At 41.4% G+C, this 20204-nt stretch overlaps 1 protein-coding gene across 10 annotated transcripts in view; it reads right to left on the minus strand.

The window, feature by feature from the left end:
• Positions 1-2893: 2893 nt before the first annotated feature.
• The window catches only part of LOC135428532 (eye-specific diacylglycerol kinase-like), a 35891-nt gene continuing 18580 nt past the window's right edge, over positions 2894-20204 (minus strand). The window contains exons 3-17 of one of the 10 annotated variants that reach the window (XM_064682584.1): positions 14650-14788; positions 12817-13020; positions 12594-12720; positions 9067-9436; positions 8455-8635; positions 7971-8380; positions 7600-7893; positions 6381-6607; positions 6031-6294; positions 4911-4962; positions 4496-4549; positions 4141-4204; positions 3731-3888; positions 3465-3628; positions 2895-3121 (exon numbers count right to left, since the gene is read on the minus strand). In XM_064682584.1, the coding sequence (XP_064538654.1) occupies positions 3078-3121; positions 3465-3628; positions 3731-3888; positions 4141-4204; positions 4496-4549; positions 4911-4962; positions 6031-6294; positions 6381-6607; positions 7600-7893; positions 7971-8380; positions 8455-8635; positions 9067-9436; positions 12594-12720; positions 12817-13020; positions 14650-14788 (2752 nt within the window). In that variant the 3' untranslated portion in view covers positions 2895-3077. Of the gene's footprint in view, positions 3629-3730; positions 3889-4140; positions 4205-4495; positions 4550-4910; positions 4963-5538; positions 6295-6380; positions 6608-7148; positions 7529-7599; positions 7894-7970; positions 8381-8454; positions 8636-9066; positions 9437-12593; positions 12721-12816; positions 13021-14649; positions 14789-15348; positions 15768-20204 lie in introns of those variants that run through there. The other 9 variants (XM_064682589.1, XM_064682583.1, XM_064682585.1 and 6 more) reach the window with 9 other exon arrangements.

A 20204-nucleotide genomic window follows, 5' to 3' on the forward strand; every position in this document is an offset into this window, starting at 1 on the left:
TCTCAATTACATTTGATTATGCAAAACCAAAATAAAAATTAATAAATTAAAAAAAATGTGTTGGAATTCTTAATTTATTTGAGTTTTGTTCTAATGCTTAGATGATCTATATATATCTATATGTGTGTGTGTTTATATATGTATATATATATATATATTTTCTGCGTGTGTCTAATTAGCAAACGAATCGTGTTGTTTTCCGCTAGATTTTCATTTGCCAACTAAATGTTGTGTAGTTGCTGTTGTTGTTGTTCTTCATTGCATTGGCATCTGATGCGACACAATTCGTGGCAGACTTCGGGCGCACGTCTGCGGGGCGTTAAGCTGCATGCCCCAAAGCGCTGTCACACATTGCCCTACAGAGAAATCGCACTTCGAATGCCATGCATAAATATATATATATATATATATATATATATACACACATATATATATATATATATTGTATTATAAATTTGTATATTTATATGTTTATAGAGTGTTTCTAAATGTATGCATGAAATCCAAAACATAAGTCACTGGCAAAAACAAACGCTGTCGTTCGCAGCCCAACAAAATGCCCGAGCCCAGAGCCAAGTAGGTCGAACGACAGCGTGAGTTTTTGCAGCGTGCTTGGCGTTAATTTAGATATATGATTCAAATGACATAATGTATTTGTTTATGAGTACGGTTTACAATAGTTAAGAGTAGTTAAGGTTTTGATCTGCTTAATTAATTACGTTGTCTTATGTTCAATAGTGAGATTTTCTTCTTGTTCTTTGTGTTGTGTTGTTTTTGTTTAGGTTTCTTTTTGTGTGTTATTGTTTATGTTATTGTTTTCACAATATCTTTAACCAATTGGGTTGCAAAATTTTGCAACGTAATTGACTTTAGCGCGTTTACAGTTAAAAGCACTATTCAAATGTGATCTAATGAAAAAAAAACTATCTCAACTAGGCTAATTATATATATGTATATGTATATGTATGTCTATATATACACATTTGTATATGTGACATACAATTAGAGTTGTTTCGATTAGATAAGTTTTAACTTTGAATCAATAAGTTTTGTTAGAATATTTATTATTTAAATGTGTCTCATTTTTAATTTGATAAAATAGTTTAGCTGTATATATATATAAATATATATATGTATACATATATATATTTATTTATATATATATATATATGTGTTTATGTATATTTTCTTATAGATATAGTTCTCTATATATTTATATATATGTATATAATTTGCTATTCCTGTTGTTCATTGTTCTTATTGCTGTTGTAGTTAAAGTTGTTGTTGTAGTTGTTGCTGTAGTTGTTGCTGTTATTCTTTTTGTTGTTGTTATTGTGGTAGTTAGTTGTGTTATAAACTCGCTTAGAGTTCCCAATAGTCTTAATAAATACTCATATGTATACATACAATATATATTTATATATATAGATATATATATATTTGTATGTATAGGTATATCTATAGGTATTAGTTTCTTTTTGTTCTTGTTTTTTGTTGTTGTTTTGCTTTGATCGTAGGGTTGTTGGGCTCTATAAAGCCTGAGGGTTGGGCGGGTGAGGACGGGCGCTTAAGTCTCTGTGAAAGTCTTAGATTGGTTTTGAAACACATCGAGATGTATATACATATATATATACATATATATATTTGTGTTGTATATATATATATATATATAATATATTAAGAGAGTGAGAGGATGTGAGGAGAAGAGTTGTATAGCCAGAGAACCGAAAGACTTGAAGATACGGAACTTTTTCTGGGTTGTGCATAGCTTTAATTGAGTGTGCGCATGGGGCACTATGTGTGTGTGAGTGTGTATACCTGTGTGTGAGACATATTCATATATTGGATAATTATATTTAGTATACTTTATGCCTGTCTGCATATAACTATTCATAGCATCTGCTGCTGCTGCTGCGCTGCTTTTGGCTTAATTTGCAATTTACAACAGTTTTTCAACATTGTCATATTTTTATTTTGTTTTTGTTTATGCACTTAACTCGATTTTAATTTCCAAAAAAAAACTCTATATATATATATATATTGTAATATACGTATAGGTATGTGCTTCTATATAATCTACATAGGTAAATATGTATGCTTTTCTTGTTCTTGTTGTTGCTGTTGTTGCTGTTGTTGTTGCTGTTGTTGCTGTAGTTGTTGTGTTTATTTCTGGTATTTGTATGTTCAGCAAATGCCTTGGCTAATATCATAATATATCAATCATACGCCGCGTGGCCCATTTTGCATTTTGTTCAAGTCCAATAAATTAATCAAGTTTTCAGTTGTTTGTGTGTGTGTGTGTGTGTGTGTGTTTGTGTTTTTGTTGTAGGGATTAGTATAATTAAATTTATATATCACAATTTAATCATCTTTTAATTTTGTTTGCCAAAGAATTTAAAACAATATTTTTTGAAAACACGCAACAGTCTGTGAGCTGATTGTGTGTGTGTGTGTTTAGAGTGTGTGTGTGTGTGGTGTGTGTATGAGTGCATCTAATTGTTTTTGAGTTTTGCATAAATAAATTGTCACTTAACTGCTGAAGCAACGCCTTATTGTGTTGAGATTGGTAATTGTATTTTTTCATTTTGCTTAAATTTAAAATTAATTATATTTTGAATTCATTTTGTTTTTAGTTTACAATGCAGCTATGCATTTTGCCATTATCTGCCATAGACACAAAAAAGATTAAGCATATATATAAGTATATAGAGACATATATATAGATATATATATGCATACATATGCATATACATATATATATATGTATATATATATACATATATATAGATATATGCATATATATATATATGCACATATATATATGTATATATATGTCTCTATATATACATATATATAAATATGTATATGTATATATATATAGCATATATCTATGCTGAAAATATAGCAAGAATCTAGCGACAAAAACTCCAAAATATGAAGCTTAATTCTGCGCGCCCTTAAGTAGGCAACATTTTTTGTCTTTATAACTAATTTTGCAAATTATGCTGTTTTTCTTGTTGTTTTTTTCCTGTTATAGTTGTTGTTGTTTTCAATGTTGGTTTCAATTGATTTTGGCTTTAAATTCTGGTTTGCAGCTCCAAATGCATGAAACGTTCTTGACCTTGGATAAGTTTCATATGTCGCATTTGGAATTGGAATGTTTTATAGTCACGTTGAGTTGTTTTGTTCAGTTTAGTATTAATTGTTGGTTGAGTTGTCGTAGCAGGTATTTCAGTTGAATCAGTTTTTGGTTGGAGCAGACAATTTCCATTTGTTGGCAGCAATGGGGGGAAAATCGTGCGCATTAGATAAGTAACCACAAGGAATTGGGACATGTTTCTGCAGCTGGGAATTAAGATGATGATGTTCTACGCGAGCACTAAATGGAATTTGGCGGCTGGCTACGTGGCATTGGTGTTAATATTGATGGAACAGCCGCTGATCGGATGTTGTGCGCAGCTTACTTTCCAAATAGGTGGCCATTTCGTTGGCATTCTTGTTGAATGCCACCATCATGGCCGTGTTGCCGCCGGCGTCGCGTGCCTGTAAATTGGCGCCAGATGCCACCAACATGACGCAAATGTCGCGGCGATTTTGCTCTGCGGCAATGTGCAAAGCTGTCTGACCGCTACGCGAGAGAGCGACACGAGAGAGAGAGAGAGAGAGAGAGAGAGGAGATAGAGTTGTAATCAAAGAGAGAGAGATAGAGAGAGCGAGTGTTTCTGCATACCGCTCCATGTCCGCCATGTTGATGACCCGGCGTGTGGTACATGAGATGATATATTTAACAATGTCCTTATGGTTGTATTTGCACGCAAAGTGCAGCGCCGTCTGCCCGCTCTTGTTCACTGATTGTAATGAGTATCCTTGTTCATGTAGTGCACGTAGCTGCAAAGAATAAGCACGCATACAGCATGAGCAAAACGAGAGTGCGAAAGAGAGTGAGAGGGGGCGAGAGCGAGAGCGAGAGCGAGAGACATCAGACAAAACGGCAACAGAGCGAGAAAGCTAGCCTTTCTTTTACACAGAACTACAAAGCGCGCTTGTCGCACATGAACATAATAAAAAACAAAAAAAATCAGATAAAATATATACATATATATCATAGAAGAAAAATATAAACTGAAAAGTTAAAGCTACCATATTCAGATCGCCGCTCTGGGCCGCTAGTAGTATGGCATCGGAAGTTTGCTCCAGTATAGGGCTGTTATTTGTGCGTGTGTGTGTGTGTGTATGTGTGTGTGTGTGTAAATGTGCATAGATAGATGTGTGTGTGTGCATAGAAAAGTAGAGAAATAAAAAGAAAAGTTCAAGCATCAGTTTTGATTCGACAAGTTCCATTTGCCTTATAAAACTAAAATGGTCGCGATCTCTGTAACAGTGAGCGCGAGAGAGAGAGAGAGCGATAGATAGAGATAGACAGTTATATATATAAAGAGATAGACAGAGACAGTGTGATAGTGTTAGAGTGATAGGCTATTATACACCTGAGTACCTGAATCCATAACCAAAAACATCTTCGTTAAAACTGAATAAACGATCTTTGCAGCTGCATGCATTGAACAACAACAGAAGCAAAACAAATAGTTTAGTTAATAAATAAACAGATAGAGAGAGAAAAGAGAGATGCGGCCAGAGAGTGTGAAAGCGAAAGAATAGAGTGCGATGGTGAGTCGGTGAGTGAGAGCGAGACAGCCAATTTGTTGGTTGTTGTTATGCAAGCAAAGAGCTTTATTAGGTGCGAGAGCGAGCGAGCGAGCGAGCGTTGCCAGACTGCTGAACTATGCAGTGACATAGCAAGCAGCTTTCGATTGTCTATTTGCAGCTTTTCGGATTTCGTCACATGTGAAATGAGTTTGTTTTTGCTGGGAAGCAAGCTGTTATTGTTGTTGTTGTTGTTGCGGCTTTACCTCTTCCACTTGATCACTTTAATGGACTTGTTGCCAATTTGCAAGTCCTCATCTTTGTTTGTGTGTGTGTGTGTGTGTTTGTGTGAGTGCGTGTTGGTTTAAGAGAGTTTAACAAATTGTTAGTACGCCATTTGCATGAAGTTGTTTTTAAAGTAAGCAGTAAATAAATGCACAAATAAAACGATAACGAAATAAAAAAACAATAAAGGCTTATTAATTTAATCGGTTAATTAGTTAATCGGTTAATTAGTTAATCAGTGTTTAACTGCTTAACCACTGAGGCAAACCTACCCGTCGCTGTGTTTTGGATTGCAATTTGAACACTGCGTGGTCTGAATTTGTGTGTTGTTTGGAATTGAGTTTTGGCTGATTGGTTGATTGGTTGATTGGTTGATTGGCTGATTGATTGATTGGTTGATTGGTTGGTGTGGGTTTTGGACGAGAACGGAATACGGTTTAGCCCTTGTCGCTGTTACGAGTAACTGTTAACGTAAGCGGCGATTATATACCATATATATACATACATATACATATATACAAAATACTCATATTGGAGGCTTTACTTACATGTGGGCGTGGCAAGGACTAAGCTGTATTCGCTCCCGCCTCAACGTGAGCACTTAACAAGTGTGTGTGTGTGTGTGTGTGTGTGTGTGTGTGTGTGTGTGTGTGTGTGTGTGTGTGTGTGTGTGTGTGTGTGTGTGTGTGTGTGTGTGTGTGTGTTTGTGTGTGTGTGTGGGTGTGTGTGTGTGTGTATCAGTTAGTTGTTAAACATGCGAAAATAATAAATGCTAAAAACACCAAACGGAAACGGAAACGAAAATGAAAATGAAAATGAAAAGAAAAGAACGTTGACAAACACTGAAAGATTGGCCTGGTTGCGGGATGTGTTTGGGTAAGGAGTGGAGATTAGGCTGGATATGGACACGACCAAACTTCGCTTAAAGCTCAAAGCGCTTCTTGCGATAATGCAGGTGACAAAACATGCGCCTATCTATATAGGGCAGCTGCTGGGCCACCTGCTGCTGGTAGAGCTGCAGACGCTGCTGCAGCGGCAGCTCGGTGGCCGGCGACGTTAATTGCGCCGAGCGGTGCCAACACCCAGCTAACAGAAGCCTACCCGTGCCGCCGGAGCCGGTGCCGGTGCCGGTGCCGTTTCCCTGTCCATCTGCCTGTCCATCTGCCTGTGCCTCATCCTGCTGTCGCCGTTCGTTTTGCGCCTGACGCTGCGAAAATGCCGCGAACGAGCGCTCCTGATCCGGTGTCTGCGGCATGGTGGCCGCCTCGTGATCCAATATATACAGCTCGTCGATGGCAATGTCACAGATGTAGTGCAAGTGCTCCTGGGCCCGATCAATGCGAAAGTAATGCTCAGCAGTGCACGCTGTGGATGGATTGGATGGAGTGGCAAGTGGGTTAGTTGGCAGCAGCTGCAGCAACGGCAGCTGGCGTGGCATGCCACCAACTTACAGTCAATGAAGCACCAGTCCTGCGAGACCTTCGGATACGATATGGACTCCTCAAACTTGGCATTCAGCATGCTGCGCACATGCTCTAAATCGCACTGAGAGTCGATCTCAATGTGTCCCAGCTTGTTGGCCAGCTTGCGTAGCATTTCCTTGTCGTAGTGGTGTTGCTCGTATTGCTGCATGGTTACCCTTAAAATTCCCAGCTGCATCTTCTCCAGCGGATTGACTCTGTTCGCACGAGAAATACAAATACAAAATATAAAGTCAAGACACTCGCTACGGTGGGGAGGGTTCTTTTTTCAGTTTGCAGTTTTCAGCTCGATCGGAAAGATAGTGGGAGAGATGGAGAGAGATTTGGAAGGACGGAAAAATATAGAGAGAACGGCTACGGTTTTTATTTGTGATTAGTTAGCAAATTAGCAGAAGATCCGTCGACGATCCGTCGACGATCCGTCGAAGATGTTGCGCGAGATGATGAGATTAAGAGAGATTCAAATTCATTTAAATTCCATTTATTTTTTTTTTGTTTTTTGCTGAATTTAACCATCAAGCGGATTTGGGCTTGATCGATGGCCGATAACCTCTGACTTAAGCAACGGATGGAAACCACTTCCCATTTCACATGCGAATTCACATATATTTGTAACTACAACTGAAATTCGTAGAACAAAAATTAAATTTCTTTTTTTCGAAGTACGCTCGAGCTTGGCCTTCTTGCTTTATAATGGTAAAACTCGTCGAACAAACAAATTTGGAAGTGTTCCAGCCATTTGGTAAGTGTAATTTAATCAGGAACGGAAGATCTCTGGAATAATTATTTAACTGAAGGATCGATCGGCTTGTCAAGTATCACAGCGAACGAAGCAACTAATAAAGGCAGTTGTATCAATTCTAGGGTATGTCTCAATTCGACTGGTCCGCATTTAGATCAACGATTGCGTATTTAGTATCCCGATCGAAGTTCTTGATTCTAAATCCTTTCCATTCTCAACCGAAAAGCGCATATATTTTTGTTAGTTTTTTTTGTTTTTTTGTTTTTTGGATAGATTGACTGCATGAATCGTCTACAACTGCATCATCAAAAAATCGCTGTCAAATTTGCTGTAAGAGTTAAACTCGCTGTATTTGAGCGGCTTTTGGTCAGTTGAGCTGCGGGTGTGTGTTCAGTGGCTTGGGTTAGGTTGGGTTGGAGTTCAGGCACTTGGGAAAACCATACTCACTGGACATCTCCGCGTCCGTGCTTGCGCTTGGACAACATAAGCGCCTGGTTGAGCAGCTCGATCTCAATGATGGATGGCTGGACCCGGCAGGCCTCGCCATCGACTTGCATGGGAAGGGTACGTCTGGTGATGATGCGGGCCTTGCGGCACTGGCAGATGCAGGTGCCGTGCATGCCGGCCTGTAGCATGGGCAGCTGATAGGTGGTCAGGCCCACGACCTCCATGAGTCCGTCATCAATGTTGGGCTTAGTCTGGCCAAAAGAGTCGTTCCAGGGATGTGTGCCGCCGCCATAGCTGTGGATGGTAAGTGTTAGCAATCTATTGAAGGAGCAAGAGAGAGCGAGAGCGAGAGGGAGAGGGAGAGGGCTCACCTGGGTATGTTCAGAAAGAGCACAGCATGGCAGCCGGCATCGCGTAGCTTGCTTGTATAATCTTGGCCATCGCACTCGAGGGTCACCCACTGCGAGAGATTGCGATATTGGCGCAGAATCAGATCCTTGCCGCCCATCTGGCCGTAGTACATCTTGTTGCGTAGCCGTGAATTAAAGCGCTCCGGATGAGCCTCGCGTGCCTCATGGAATTCAAGCGCAATGTGCGCATCTACGCCAAAGCTGAAGTAATTGTTGATCACGTTCAGCGGCACATTCGACTGGCTGCGATCCACATGATCATCGGTCGCATCCTCGTTGGGCGTCACCTTGACACTCCAGCGATCCATTAGGACGCACTGCGACATGCCAATCTCACGCAGTATCTTGCCAATTGGCTCATCCGTATAGCCCTGCAGCAGATACAGAAAGAATGCAGCCACAAATAAATCCGAGATCGCAATTGTAGTCCATTAACTATACTTACGCCGCCCCAGCCGAGCGATCGGGCGAGATCATTGCCGGTGCCCAGTGGCAAGACGCCCACCGCCGGCACCGGCATCAGCGGTGGATGGATTTGATCCAGCACGGATAGCACCCAACCGACGGTGCCATCGCCGCCGCAGGCCAACACACGTAAATTCGGAGCCTTGCGGTACATTTCCAGACTGCAAATTGGGAGAATCATAGGAAGAGATTCGATTATATAAAGCTAAAAGAATTTCCCGAACTAGTTCCACAATTTACTGTTGTTCTTTTTCTGCAAATATGAGCTGGTTCAACTGGATGTCAATTATTATTATCTGGTTCAGCTGCTTTTTAATGTTTACCGAACTAAATCCGTGAACAATTTTAGCTGTTTGAAAGCTCTGCTAATAAGATATATCCATGTCTACAAACTAAGTATGTTAAATGAACTAGTTGACCTTGCGGAGTCAGCTTTTAAACTAGTTCTATGCCACAAATAACTGTGCAGAACTAAAAACTATATGAACTAGTTCATCTTGTGACAACTATTGGCATATTTGAATTTGAATAAACTGTTTTGGCAAGCATTTGAAATATGTTTATTCTCTAGCCATTTAAGGGCAACACTTACCCCATTTTGGGACCACCTTGTGTCAGATCGAATACCTGGCGCGGATTGAGCAGATGCTGGAACTTGCCCAATAGCTTGACGCCCTGATTGCCACCAGATTTTGGATTGATAAAGACAATAACCGGTATTACATCCGGCGATGGAATGGGCTTCACAATAAAGGAGCGCAACTCCTTTTTCTCCTCCTTGCCCTTCTGGCGTTTCTGGGTGTGCTTCTTGCTCTTGCCACCAGCGCCAGGACCAGCCCCACCGCCGGCCGCACCGCCAGCCGAGCTGGTCTTGTTGCTCACACGTATCGAGGACTTGAAGTTGCCCTTATTCGGTAGCTTGACAATCCATGAAGGGGGCACGATGATGGGCGCATAGTTGCCTGCAAGCACAAAATGTTAGATTGGAATAGACAGAGAGAGAGACAGAGAGAGAGAGAGAGAGGGGGGGGGGGGAGAGAGAGAGGGATGGGTGCGGGTGTAATGCTCATAAATGGTCGAATTGCGTTTAAGATGCGTGTCAACATTGGCAGCTGACCAACTCGTTTCCAGGACAGCTAATTGAGAGCTCGTCTGCGGCCGGCCAGAAATGCCAAGGAGCAGCAAATTCCACTTGCCACCTGCAAAGCAATCACAAGCCGGACCACCAAGAGCAACAACAGTAACAACAACAACAACAACAACAACAACAACAAATACAAGTTAATAGCATAGAAAATATGCCAGAAGTCAGTCACGAGCCACTGACAAACAAAAGAAATTGAGATGAAGCCGCATGCTGCCATGCACCGAGTCGACATACCAAGGTCCTTCGTTGCCCAAGTCAAGGCGCAATTATGAATACCACAACAGAAGCGAGCGATGTGCCGAAGAGGCACAGGACAGCCAGACGGGCAGGCGGTTAGCCAGGCCAGGACTTGCAGACAGGCCAAAGGCGGCAGCAAAACAGAGCCAGAAGAAAACCTGAGCTACGCACTGCAATAGCAGCCAGCAGAGGTGTGTGTGGGTGTGTGTGTGGGTGTCGTGTGTAGGGTGTGTGGGGTGTGTGGGGTGCGGTTAAGGGGGCTCGAGGCCTTACGAATGGCCGCCTGTAATTGTATTTTGCGCTTTATTTCGTTGTCCTGTGGCATCCTCATTGTCCCACTGCCGTTGTGTGTGTGCGTGTGTGCGTGTGTGTCGCCTGTGTGTAATGCGATGCTGGAGAGTGTGTTAACAAGACGCTCATTGAGATACTTTATAAACAGCATTTACAGCCTCAGCCATGCACAGTCAGAGCTCCGACAACAGCTGCCCCCTCTTCGCCTTTTGTTGCAGCCACATCCAGAGCAGTCCGCAGAAGACGTTTATCTGGCCTCTGCAAGTTTTGGCAGCTCGATGCTAACAGCTGAAGATGACCACCAAAATGGAAAAATGCAAAATGCGCTTCAAAACATTCATTATGAGGCACATTTCCAGTGCGACACCAGACTCGACATTTGAGCTCTTAAGACAACGAGCAATAGCCCCAACGTGGCTAACATTCTAATTGGCTTCAAGAGGTCTAAAGAGGTTGCCCGGCAAATAGGTGTAAGAGGCAGAAGAAGTCTTCGCTGTCTACTTAAAATATATGTATGAGTCGATCGAGCTGGCACGGACTAGAATAGCTAGAGACACGAAATCGATATTGAAATACTATATTTTTTTAACATATCTTGAAGCTTGTGATAGCTAGAAACAACTATTTCAGTATGTAGTCCCTTCATATAGATTCAAAATTTTCGGGCACTCACATTCGAATGTCATATTTTTGCACATTCAAGTAAATCGGACAATAAACACGGAAGTTATTTAAGAACGCATTTCTCATAGGGAAGAAGCAGCACAATATGTCTGATTCTCGACGAGAACTATCCTAGTTCATATTTTTAATATATTATTTTTCTGTAATTTATTATCATATTATATATTTAAAAATGCACATAACTTTTAATCTTTTTTATCCTATTCTTTTCATTTAGAGCCCCAAAAACTCTATTTGGGCGCAATTAATAGAAACGTTATGCCAAAGCGCCAATATGCAAATTGCTTTTGAGCGAACAAAAGAAAAACCCATCACATCGGGTTTTGTTCCCGGTTTTTGTGCAGTTTTCGCTGCGCTTTTCAATTACATTAAATAAAGACTGTAAAATTGTCGATTTGCTTTAAATATTTCCCTAACTGGCCATCAATGGAGGCCGCAGGCAATTCAACTCTCCAATCAGCCTGATTTCATTTTTCGAAACTATAGGCTGCTGTGCCCCTGTGTGTATGTGTGTGTGTGTGTGTGTGTGTGTGTGTGTGTTTTGCATTTCAATTAAATAAGTCAAAATCAAGCGACGGCCCGTTTCCTAATTACGGTCCGCTGTGACGTCACGAGCACTTGCCAAAGTCTCAGCGGCCACGTACTGGGCTCCACTATTGACTTTGTGCCGGGACCAGGAACTTGACAAATTGTCGATTCCGCGAAACAAATGCTAATGACCTTAAAACTTGACCCAAAAGCGAAGACAGATGCGAAACGAGTAGACGCCAGAGTGGAAAAGAGATTGACCAAAGGGGAAATGCTCTTTGGGTCAGGCCAGATTCCCGGAAAAGAAAAAGAGTAAGAAAAATAAATAAATATAAATAAACTTAATGAGAGAAGCAAAACTTATGTATGCTCTTTTTTTATGTAAAATAAATGAAAAAATAAAATCGCTTTTAATATGAAAGAAATTGAATAAGCAAAATGAATTTTGTATTCGCATTCGCATTGTAATTTTTTGTGTAAAGAAAAATGATTTAGGCCAACATAAAAAATAATAATAAAATATGTATAAAAAATAAAATAGAATAAATTCAATTTCAACGCAAAATTTATTGCATTGAATATTTATGAATCAAGGTGAAATTCGGATACTTAGAATTGATTATATTTGAATTAACTTTACAAAAATGAACTCAAACATAACCAGATATTAATTTTATTAAATTAATAAGTCAAACAAGAATTCAAACTCATTTAGATATTATCGTTTTTTAATTAACTTTGAAACGATTAATATTAATGATTGACTGACTTGTTAAATTCAAACAGTTTCTCTTTCAAAATACTTGGCAATTGAAGGCTAATATACCCTACAGTTAGGGTATAGCTCACACAAATGAAAAAAAAAGAAGACAACTACTAGTGGCTGTTGTAAATGAAGACAATGGGACTGTGAGCGAGCGGGCAATGGTAATGAGTATGAGTTGAAAGGGTCGAGAGGTGTGTCGCCGGCTACCTTGTGGCCGAATGGGCCTGGGTCGTCTGGGGTTAACGGGCAGGGGAAGGGTCGGGTAGGGTAGGGTAGGGTAGGGGGTTTGGCTGCTTTAATGCACAAATTTTAATTAAGTTAACGGGCCGCAATTTATTTGCATTCGCGTCACGTAATTAATCAGAGAGAGCACAATGGAGAATGGAGAATGGAGAATGGGGAATGGACAATGGGACGGAGCCTGAACGGGCATCGATAAGGACAATGTCTGAATGTCTGTACTCACCCAGGCGGCATTCCTCGCCAATCTTGGCCGGATTGAAGCACGACTCCCTATTATGGTAAATCTCGTGGCACCATGCACAGGATAGGGCGACAATTTCCTTCGATCCAAAGAGCTTACTCTGCACCGCCTGCAACAAGAGAAGTTGGAGTTGGGTTGGGGTTGGGGTTGGGGGGATGAGTAAGAAAATCGCATACAATCGGCTGTTACAACATGTGCTACTCACCTTGCCGCAGTGCTTGCACTTGCCCTTCTCCAGCTTGCGGTGCACCCAATGGTGGTGGGTGGTAGTCTGTTCACGGTACTGCCTGATTCCCACATCCCGATAGGTTGGCTTACACGCTAGCTGGGTCTTTTCATTCACTATTGGAATGCAATTCTGATGTGCAATCAGCTGACAAGCCGAGCACTTCATGCGCTGTCCGCTCTTCTGCAAGTTCACAAACGCAATCAGACAGCCACACAGAGCACGAACGATGGAGGATGAAGGATGGCGAACGGTGGATGAGGGGCCAGGGGAAAGGTGTGTACATTAGAAACGCATAAACGCAGTTTGTCTCATTCAATTGGCCAGTTGGCCAACTGAGCTGACAGCCGCCCACTGGGTCATTGAGCAGCTTTCTAGCTACTTGTCTTGAAATAAACTTTTGCAATTATTTTCCACTCAACCTGTACGTCTGTCACTCTGTCACACGCAGAATCCTGTCGTGTTGCTTTAATTCAAAATGACAGAAGCTGCACGTGCCTTGCAAAAGGGAGGGTCCCAGCGACACGTGTTGTAGCTAACGACAACAATAAAGCTCCCTTAAAGCTCTCCCTGTCTAACTTATCGCACACTTTAGCAAGCTTTGGTGGCACTTGAAAAACGGTGCAAGGCACGTATTGTATTGAAGGACAGCAATAAACCTCCCTTAAAGCTCTCTCCATCTGACTTGTAACAAGCTTGCAAGAAGCTTTTATCGCTGTGAGAAAAGCTTTGAAACTACTTGAAAGAAGCAGCAAGGGTTTCGAAAAATAGGAGCATGTGTCGTACTGAACGACAGCAATAAAGCTCACTTAAAGCTCTTCCTATATTGCCTATAACAGCTTTTATTGTTGTGAGAACAGTTTTGAAAATACTTAAAAGAAGCTGCAAGTACCTTGAAAAGAGAAAGGTAGGACAACTGAATGCCAACAATAAAGCTCCCTTAAAGCTCTTCTCTATCTAACTTAAGCTTTAATAGTCGTGAGAACAGCTGTCGAAGCATATCAAAGCTCTAAGCGAGTTTTTTCCCAACTAGTTCACAGCTAATTCACTTCGCTTTTTTGTCCCTACTAGCAAAAATAAAGCTCACCTGAGCGACTAGCTTAACCAAGCACAACTGTACACTATGCTTCGCTTGCATTATTTCATTATACTGTTGTATGTTTTTTTAATGCTTAAGTATTGGTAAGGTGGATATCTATAGCCCCCTCTCGCACTCCTCCCGCAAGCTTTCTGTCAGTGTGTAAAATTTCCTCAAATTTTGGCAGCCAGTATTGGCAGGCGTCCTTTTCAGTAGCTTCAATAATATATGTTCTTCAAGCAATATAATTTATCGAAGGCATGTCGTGATGGGGCTTTCCACACATGCAGATAATCAACATTCGTACTTTCATTTAGTTAATCAGCCGCCGCTGAATGTACCAAAGTTTACGTTTACATCACCTAATGACAAACTACTTGTAACTTTTGACAGCAAGCGTTGTGTTTCTGGATGTAAAAGAGATGAGCCATTTGCCCAGGCCCCGCCACGGTCCCTCGACGGATTGCGTGTGCAGCAAATTATACATATGAACAAGTTATATATATATCAAGATATACATATGTATATATGAAGTCGTACATGTCGGACAAGCACGCAATAAATAAATTACACGATTACATGAAGTTTCATTCTGTTTGGCGCTTTTCGCTTTTTGTGCTCCTCGCGGTAATTGAATTAGAAGCAAACCCCAAAAAAACCCAGTCCAATATCGTAAACCCAAATCCCAACTGCCCCAGTGAATGTGAGTGTGTGCGTGTGTGTATGGTACTTACAATGCACTCCTCGTTGAGACAACAGAGATCACCCGAGGCCGAGGTGGGCTTCCAGTAATGCTCGCCCTGCACCGCATTCTCCGTCCAGTCCGGCACAATGCGTATCGGCCTACGGGCATTGCTCGCAGAGGCCGTGCGCCTATATCGTATGGGAAGAGCAAGAGAAGAAGAGCATATCGTATATTAAAGGAAGAATGGAACAATGTAGATTTGACATGAGATTATATATATGATACATAAGTATATATTATATCATATTCTTATAATATATCAAATGTCGGACATTTTTTGAGAATTACAATTATTATATCGGGCATGGAGCACTATCATAGATATCGATTGTTTACTGAGTCAGTAAACATTTAGAAAAAAAAAATTATAATTAATTAATTTACATCATGTTAATTTGATAAGCAAAAGACTTTGAACGTAATGAATATCGTGCAGCTTCTCAATGTCGATTTTCGGTTAGTTTTGGAGCAGCCCTCGCATAGTTGTGATTAAATTTACTAATGAGTGTTTGAGTGAGTACTTGATACACTCGCATATTTACGAGTACATTCACAAATGAGATTTGAGTATTTGTTATTAATTTTGCGCTGTTTGGCTCTGCTGTTCTTTGTTCTTTGGCGCGGGGCGTTTTCTTTGCCGGTTTCCCGCATTTCCATTAGGGCGCCCCTTGCAGCGGCTGGGACTCACCTCTTGCGCCGCCACGCCCCTAGCGAGTCGAGTTTCCTTTGGCGAAATGCCGACTTGCGTTGCATGCCAATCGAGGAGCGTCGAAAGCGCCGCATAGTTGCCGCAGCCGCGCCCCCACCAACCGCGCCGGCACCCATCGCCCCAGTGCATGCAGGCGATGCGGCAAAGAGTTCGCTCTGCTGATTCGACGCTGACGTCAACGCGACGCTGCTGCTGCTGCTGCTGGCGTCAGCTTCCTCCTCTAGGTACTCATCTTCTGTATGGAATTCCTCGCGCACCGCATGCAGCAAGCGCTCCATGTTGAGCAGCGGCGTTGACGTTGGCGTCGACGTTGGTGTCGACGCTGGCGTGGACGTCGGCGTCGCCACGCTCGCAGTGCTGCTGCTGCTGCTACTGCTACTGCTGCTGCTGCTGCTGCTGTTGCTGTTGCTGCTGCTGCTGCTGATGTTGCTGCTGTTGTTGTCGCTGTCACAGTGCAAATAAGATATGAACATGGCAAACCGTCGACTCAGTACTGAACCGAACTGAACTGTTGCCCCCCGCGCGCTCTCCGTCTACGAACTCATTTCACTTCATTTCACTTGACTTCGTTACACATTCGATTTCGCATTTGAGATTGTATTTGAATTTGCATTTGCTTTTGCACTTGCTTTTGCACTTGCTTTTGCTTTTGCGTTTGCTTGTGCTTTTGCCTTTGGCATTGCGTAGAGTTTTAGCTGCGTGCAGTTTGTTTTGGACCACATTGTCGCATAGCTTGTGCTAGCTAACCCGCTTCGACGGCAACGGCGACTGCGACTGCGACTGCGACTGCGAGTTGGCCTGTGCCAATGACAGAGGCTCTTGTTATCATTATTTCGCATTAAGATATACCGCAAAGAAACAACTGTAACGTGGTATTTACAAATATATATACATACCATACCTACATAGAGGTAAGTCTATATAATATACATATATATTCCCTGTGGCAGTAGAGGCAGAAATGCAAGGCAAACCGGGGCACAAGGGACTAACACTCAGCTCAAGGACCTTTACGGCTTTTGGGCCAATCAATCAAATGCCTAAATATATAATTTAGGTTCCATTCCTGCGTTCCCTGTGTTTGACAGCTCGCTAATAATACCAATTGAACATTTACACATCTAATCAGGCGGAATATCAGATAATATCATAATGGGTGGCAACAATGGAAGAGGAAAATTTATGTAATTAGTGGCTACAAATATTTCCTTTTCAAGGTAAAAACCTCTTTTGAGGACAATGGAACATTGGAATTCGCAATGTGAGAGCATTTCCACTTATAGAAAATATAGAAAATTGGATATAAATTGCTTCCGCAATGTCTCTATATATTAAGCACACAAAAATATCTAAGATATAGAATTTTATTTTGCATGCTGCCAAAGGAGCGATCAGTCGACAATTAAGTTCTTGTATGTGAAAGTTTCTATTAAAATATGTTGACCTGATTCGGCATATACTAGCTTTACTACTATATATCCAAATGTTTTCCAGATCTTGTTGTTCTATTTTATATAGCTCTTTAGGCAGAATCTGTTGATAAATAAATTGTTGTATGGGAAAATATTCGGTTCCTCAAGATACTTTCAATAAAGTTAGTATTTACGAGCTCTTCACTATTCGCACATATCTGGAAAGCCGCAAGACGAATGTCTATTAAATCTTCTTTTTGTCGTAGATATCTGTACTTTCTCCTGCTCTATGTTTTCATATAGCAAGCGTATTTCGGATTCGTGTGACTCGACTTTTCCTCTGCCTTCTCCACCTGCTGCTGTGCAGAACACGAGTGCTGAGGCTTGTCTGTGCGTGTTCTGGGTGCTGTTCTATCTTGTCTGTGTGCGTGTGTGTGTGTGTGTGTGCGGTGTGTGTGAGAGTGCGTGTGTGTACGTGTGTGTGTGCGTGTACTTAATACATTTGTATACATTTTGTATATTGTATGCATTGTAATTAAATTCTTATCAGAGATTCAGATGAAAAACAAAATAAAAGCAACAAAAAAAAAAAAACAGGGCAAGAAGATGAAAACAATAAAAACAATGCTACTCTGTCTCTTCCTCTCTCCCTCATCCTCATCCTCATCCTCTCTCGCTCTCTGTCCCTCTCTCATTCGCACTTGTCTGTCTGTCTTATAAAGGCGAGGCAACTAAGTAAGCGTAGCCCTACCCTGGTTGTTGTTGTTGTTGGTGTTATTGTTGTTGTTGTTGTTGTTTTTGCTACTGTTGATATTGGCCAGGCAAATTGCTGGTTGTTGCCTGGATTTGCATGTCAATTGTCAGCATTTAGGGCGCCTCAACACCCTTCGACAATGTGCCGTGTCCATTCGCTGTTCGTTGTCAGCTGATCAATATGCATGTGTGTGTGTGCGTGGCTGTATGTGTATGTGTGTGTGTGTGTGTGTGTGTGTGTGTGTGTGCGAATGTCTCTCGTTGCTCGCCTAGTTGTGAGTGTTCAGCTTGTCGCCTGCGGCTGCGATTTTAGTCGCTGTTTTTGACGCGTGCCAAACCGTTTTTTTTTTTTTTTTTGGAAGGTGGCAACTCTGTTTGATTTAGCGTCTAAACGTTGCGTGCATCCGTGTGAGTGTGTGTGGGTGTGTGTGAGTGTGGCTGTGAGTGTTTTTGGAATTGACGTCGGTTGTGCCCATGACCTGCCTCACTGTGCCGTTGCCTGTCCACCCCTCCACCCATCCCCTCAGCCACCCAACCCATCTCCCCTGGCGTGACCAGCCACGTAGCAGCCTAAGTTTAGATTGGCCGTCGCAGTTTGTTTGGAATTTTATGGCTTTTGATGCAATTGTTGCGTTGTTGAGTAGATATTTTTAGCACTTGTGTAATTATGTCAAAACACACAGACACACGCACACATACACACACACAAGAGCAAGGACATGAGTGCCGCAGGATTAGAAAGAAGACTGTTTAAAAGCTGATCGTAGGGGCCAGAGCTTAGCAAATTTAATAGCCAGTTGATTTGCTGAGTAAGCAATAAATTTTAGATTGTCCAGAGAGCCGCAAGATGTGGCATAAAAAAACAATTTGGCATAGGATTTGAGACATTTACTGGCAGAAAAGAAAAGTTTGTAGCTAGTAATAAAGCTTGATTGGAGGCTGGAGGCAAGCTGTAAGCAAATATTCACTATCAGAATACATACTTCTATTTACTTGCAAACAAACAAACATAAACAATAAAAAAGCAAAGTTAGTTAGATTTGAAAGCAGAGAAGCCAGCAAGATCCTCTTGAATGCATGAGAATCGCATAGTAAGGCAACAGTTAAAAATTTGTTTCAGCTTAAGTAAATAACATAAGACTAGTAAAAAGCAGCGTCCAACTTAACTAAATACTCATATAATCGAAGACCGATTGGATCTATTATGTGAAGACAATTTTTGGCCCGTTGCAAACACATTTTCAATGCCAGCACACCCTATCTAAACATTTTGCCAGCGACACACAGTATTAACGCAGGCAATTGACAAATAACAAGCGGCCAACTGAGAATTTTGGCCGCAATCATTAGCCATTGGGCCAAATATGGGCTGGTCGCAAAACATGAAACGCAATTTCAATTCAAATGCGATTAAATTTTGTTGTTCGCCTTTGAAGCTGGCAGAACGGACAAGGCTAAATGCAAATAAGTAGCTGAATCTGAATCTGAATAGGCATCGGTTATGGGAATGGATAATGAATAAGGGAGCTGGCCATAGGTCCGGCACCCGGTCTGTGTCCGGGTCAGGTGATTAGGTGGACGGCAGACCGCATCGCATCGCATCGCATCGCATTCAATGCGACCATGATTTTTGTCATTCGGGCCGCTAAACTCAATATTGCCCCCATTCCCACATAAACACACTGACAAAATCAATAAAAACCTTGAGAATATTTTTATACACTTTTCAATAAATGACACTTTGCAATTCACAAATTTGCATTTGCGTTTTACTCGGCCTAGGAATTCAGCCGGCTCTCAAATTTAAGCACTGAGCTACTTTTGCGACATCATAAAAATATTATTATTATCGCCTGCTCTCCGCAGTCCGCAGACAAACCGATCGAGCAAAGAATTTCTTGCGGGCATATCTCGACATTTGGCCAATAATATTGTGACTTTGTTGCAAGATTCGCACATACGTGTGCATATATCTAAATGTATTTGCATTTCATTTACGCTTCTTGCCTTTCGCCAAACTAAACCAAACACATTTGCGATGGGAACGTCGCACAAGACTCGTGAATTTGTTGCTCAAATCCAAATTTGCGCAAGTTTTATATCTACGGAAGCATTCACGTCCCCATATGAAATTGAATATAAGCAAATAACAAGACAGATTAAATGACTGGCAAATCTACATTTTCGAGGAATTGTTCCTATAGAAGCCCTGTGATAAGGTATTCCGCGTTGTTGGGGGCAAAGTGAGGCTCGTAAATGCCCAAGTTATTTAGAAAAACAAAAAGCTTGCCACAAGAAACCGATATGCCGAACGATTCTTGCCACAGAGCTATAGAATAAAAGCTGCTCAAAAGTTTAATATAAATAAAATGTTATTTAAATATAACATTTATTTTAGAAAATATTTCTTCTTTCTTTCCCTCTGTTAGTTAGGTCAATATATACTCCTGCGATATATACTCCTGCGATATATACTCCTGCGATATATGTTCTCCTGCGATACATATACCTCTGCGAAACATATACTTCTGCGATTTATACTTTTGCGACCTATACTCAAACGATATTTATTTCTACGATATATACTCCTACGATATATATTCTCCTGCGATACATATACTTCTGCGATATATGTACTCCTGCGATATACTCCTGCAATATATAGTCCTG

The sequence above is a fragment of the Drosophila montana genome, unplaced genomic scaffold (assembly GCF_035044405.1).
Source record: "Drosophila montana isolate Dmon_TW-CO22-7 unplaced genomic scaffold, ASM3504440v1 contig_2481_1, whole genome shotgun sequence".
NCBI lineage: Eukaryota > Metazoa > Arthropoda > Insecta > Diptera > Drosophilidae > Drosophila > Drosophila montana.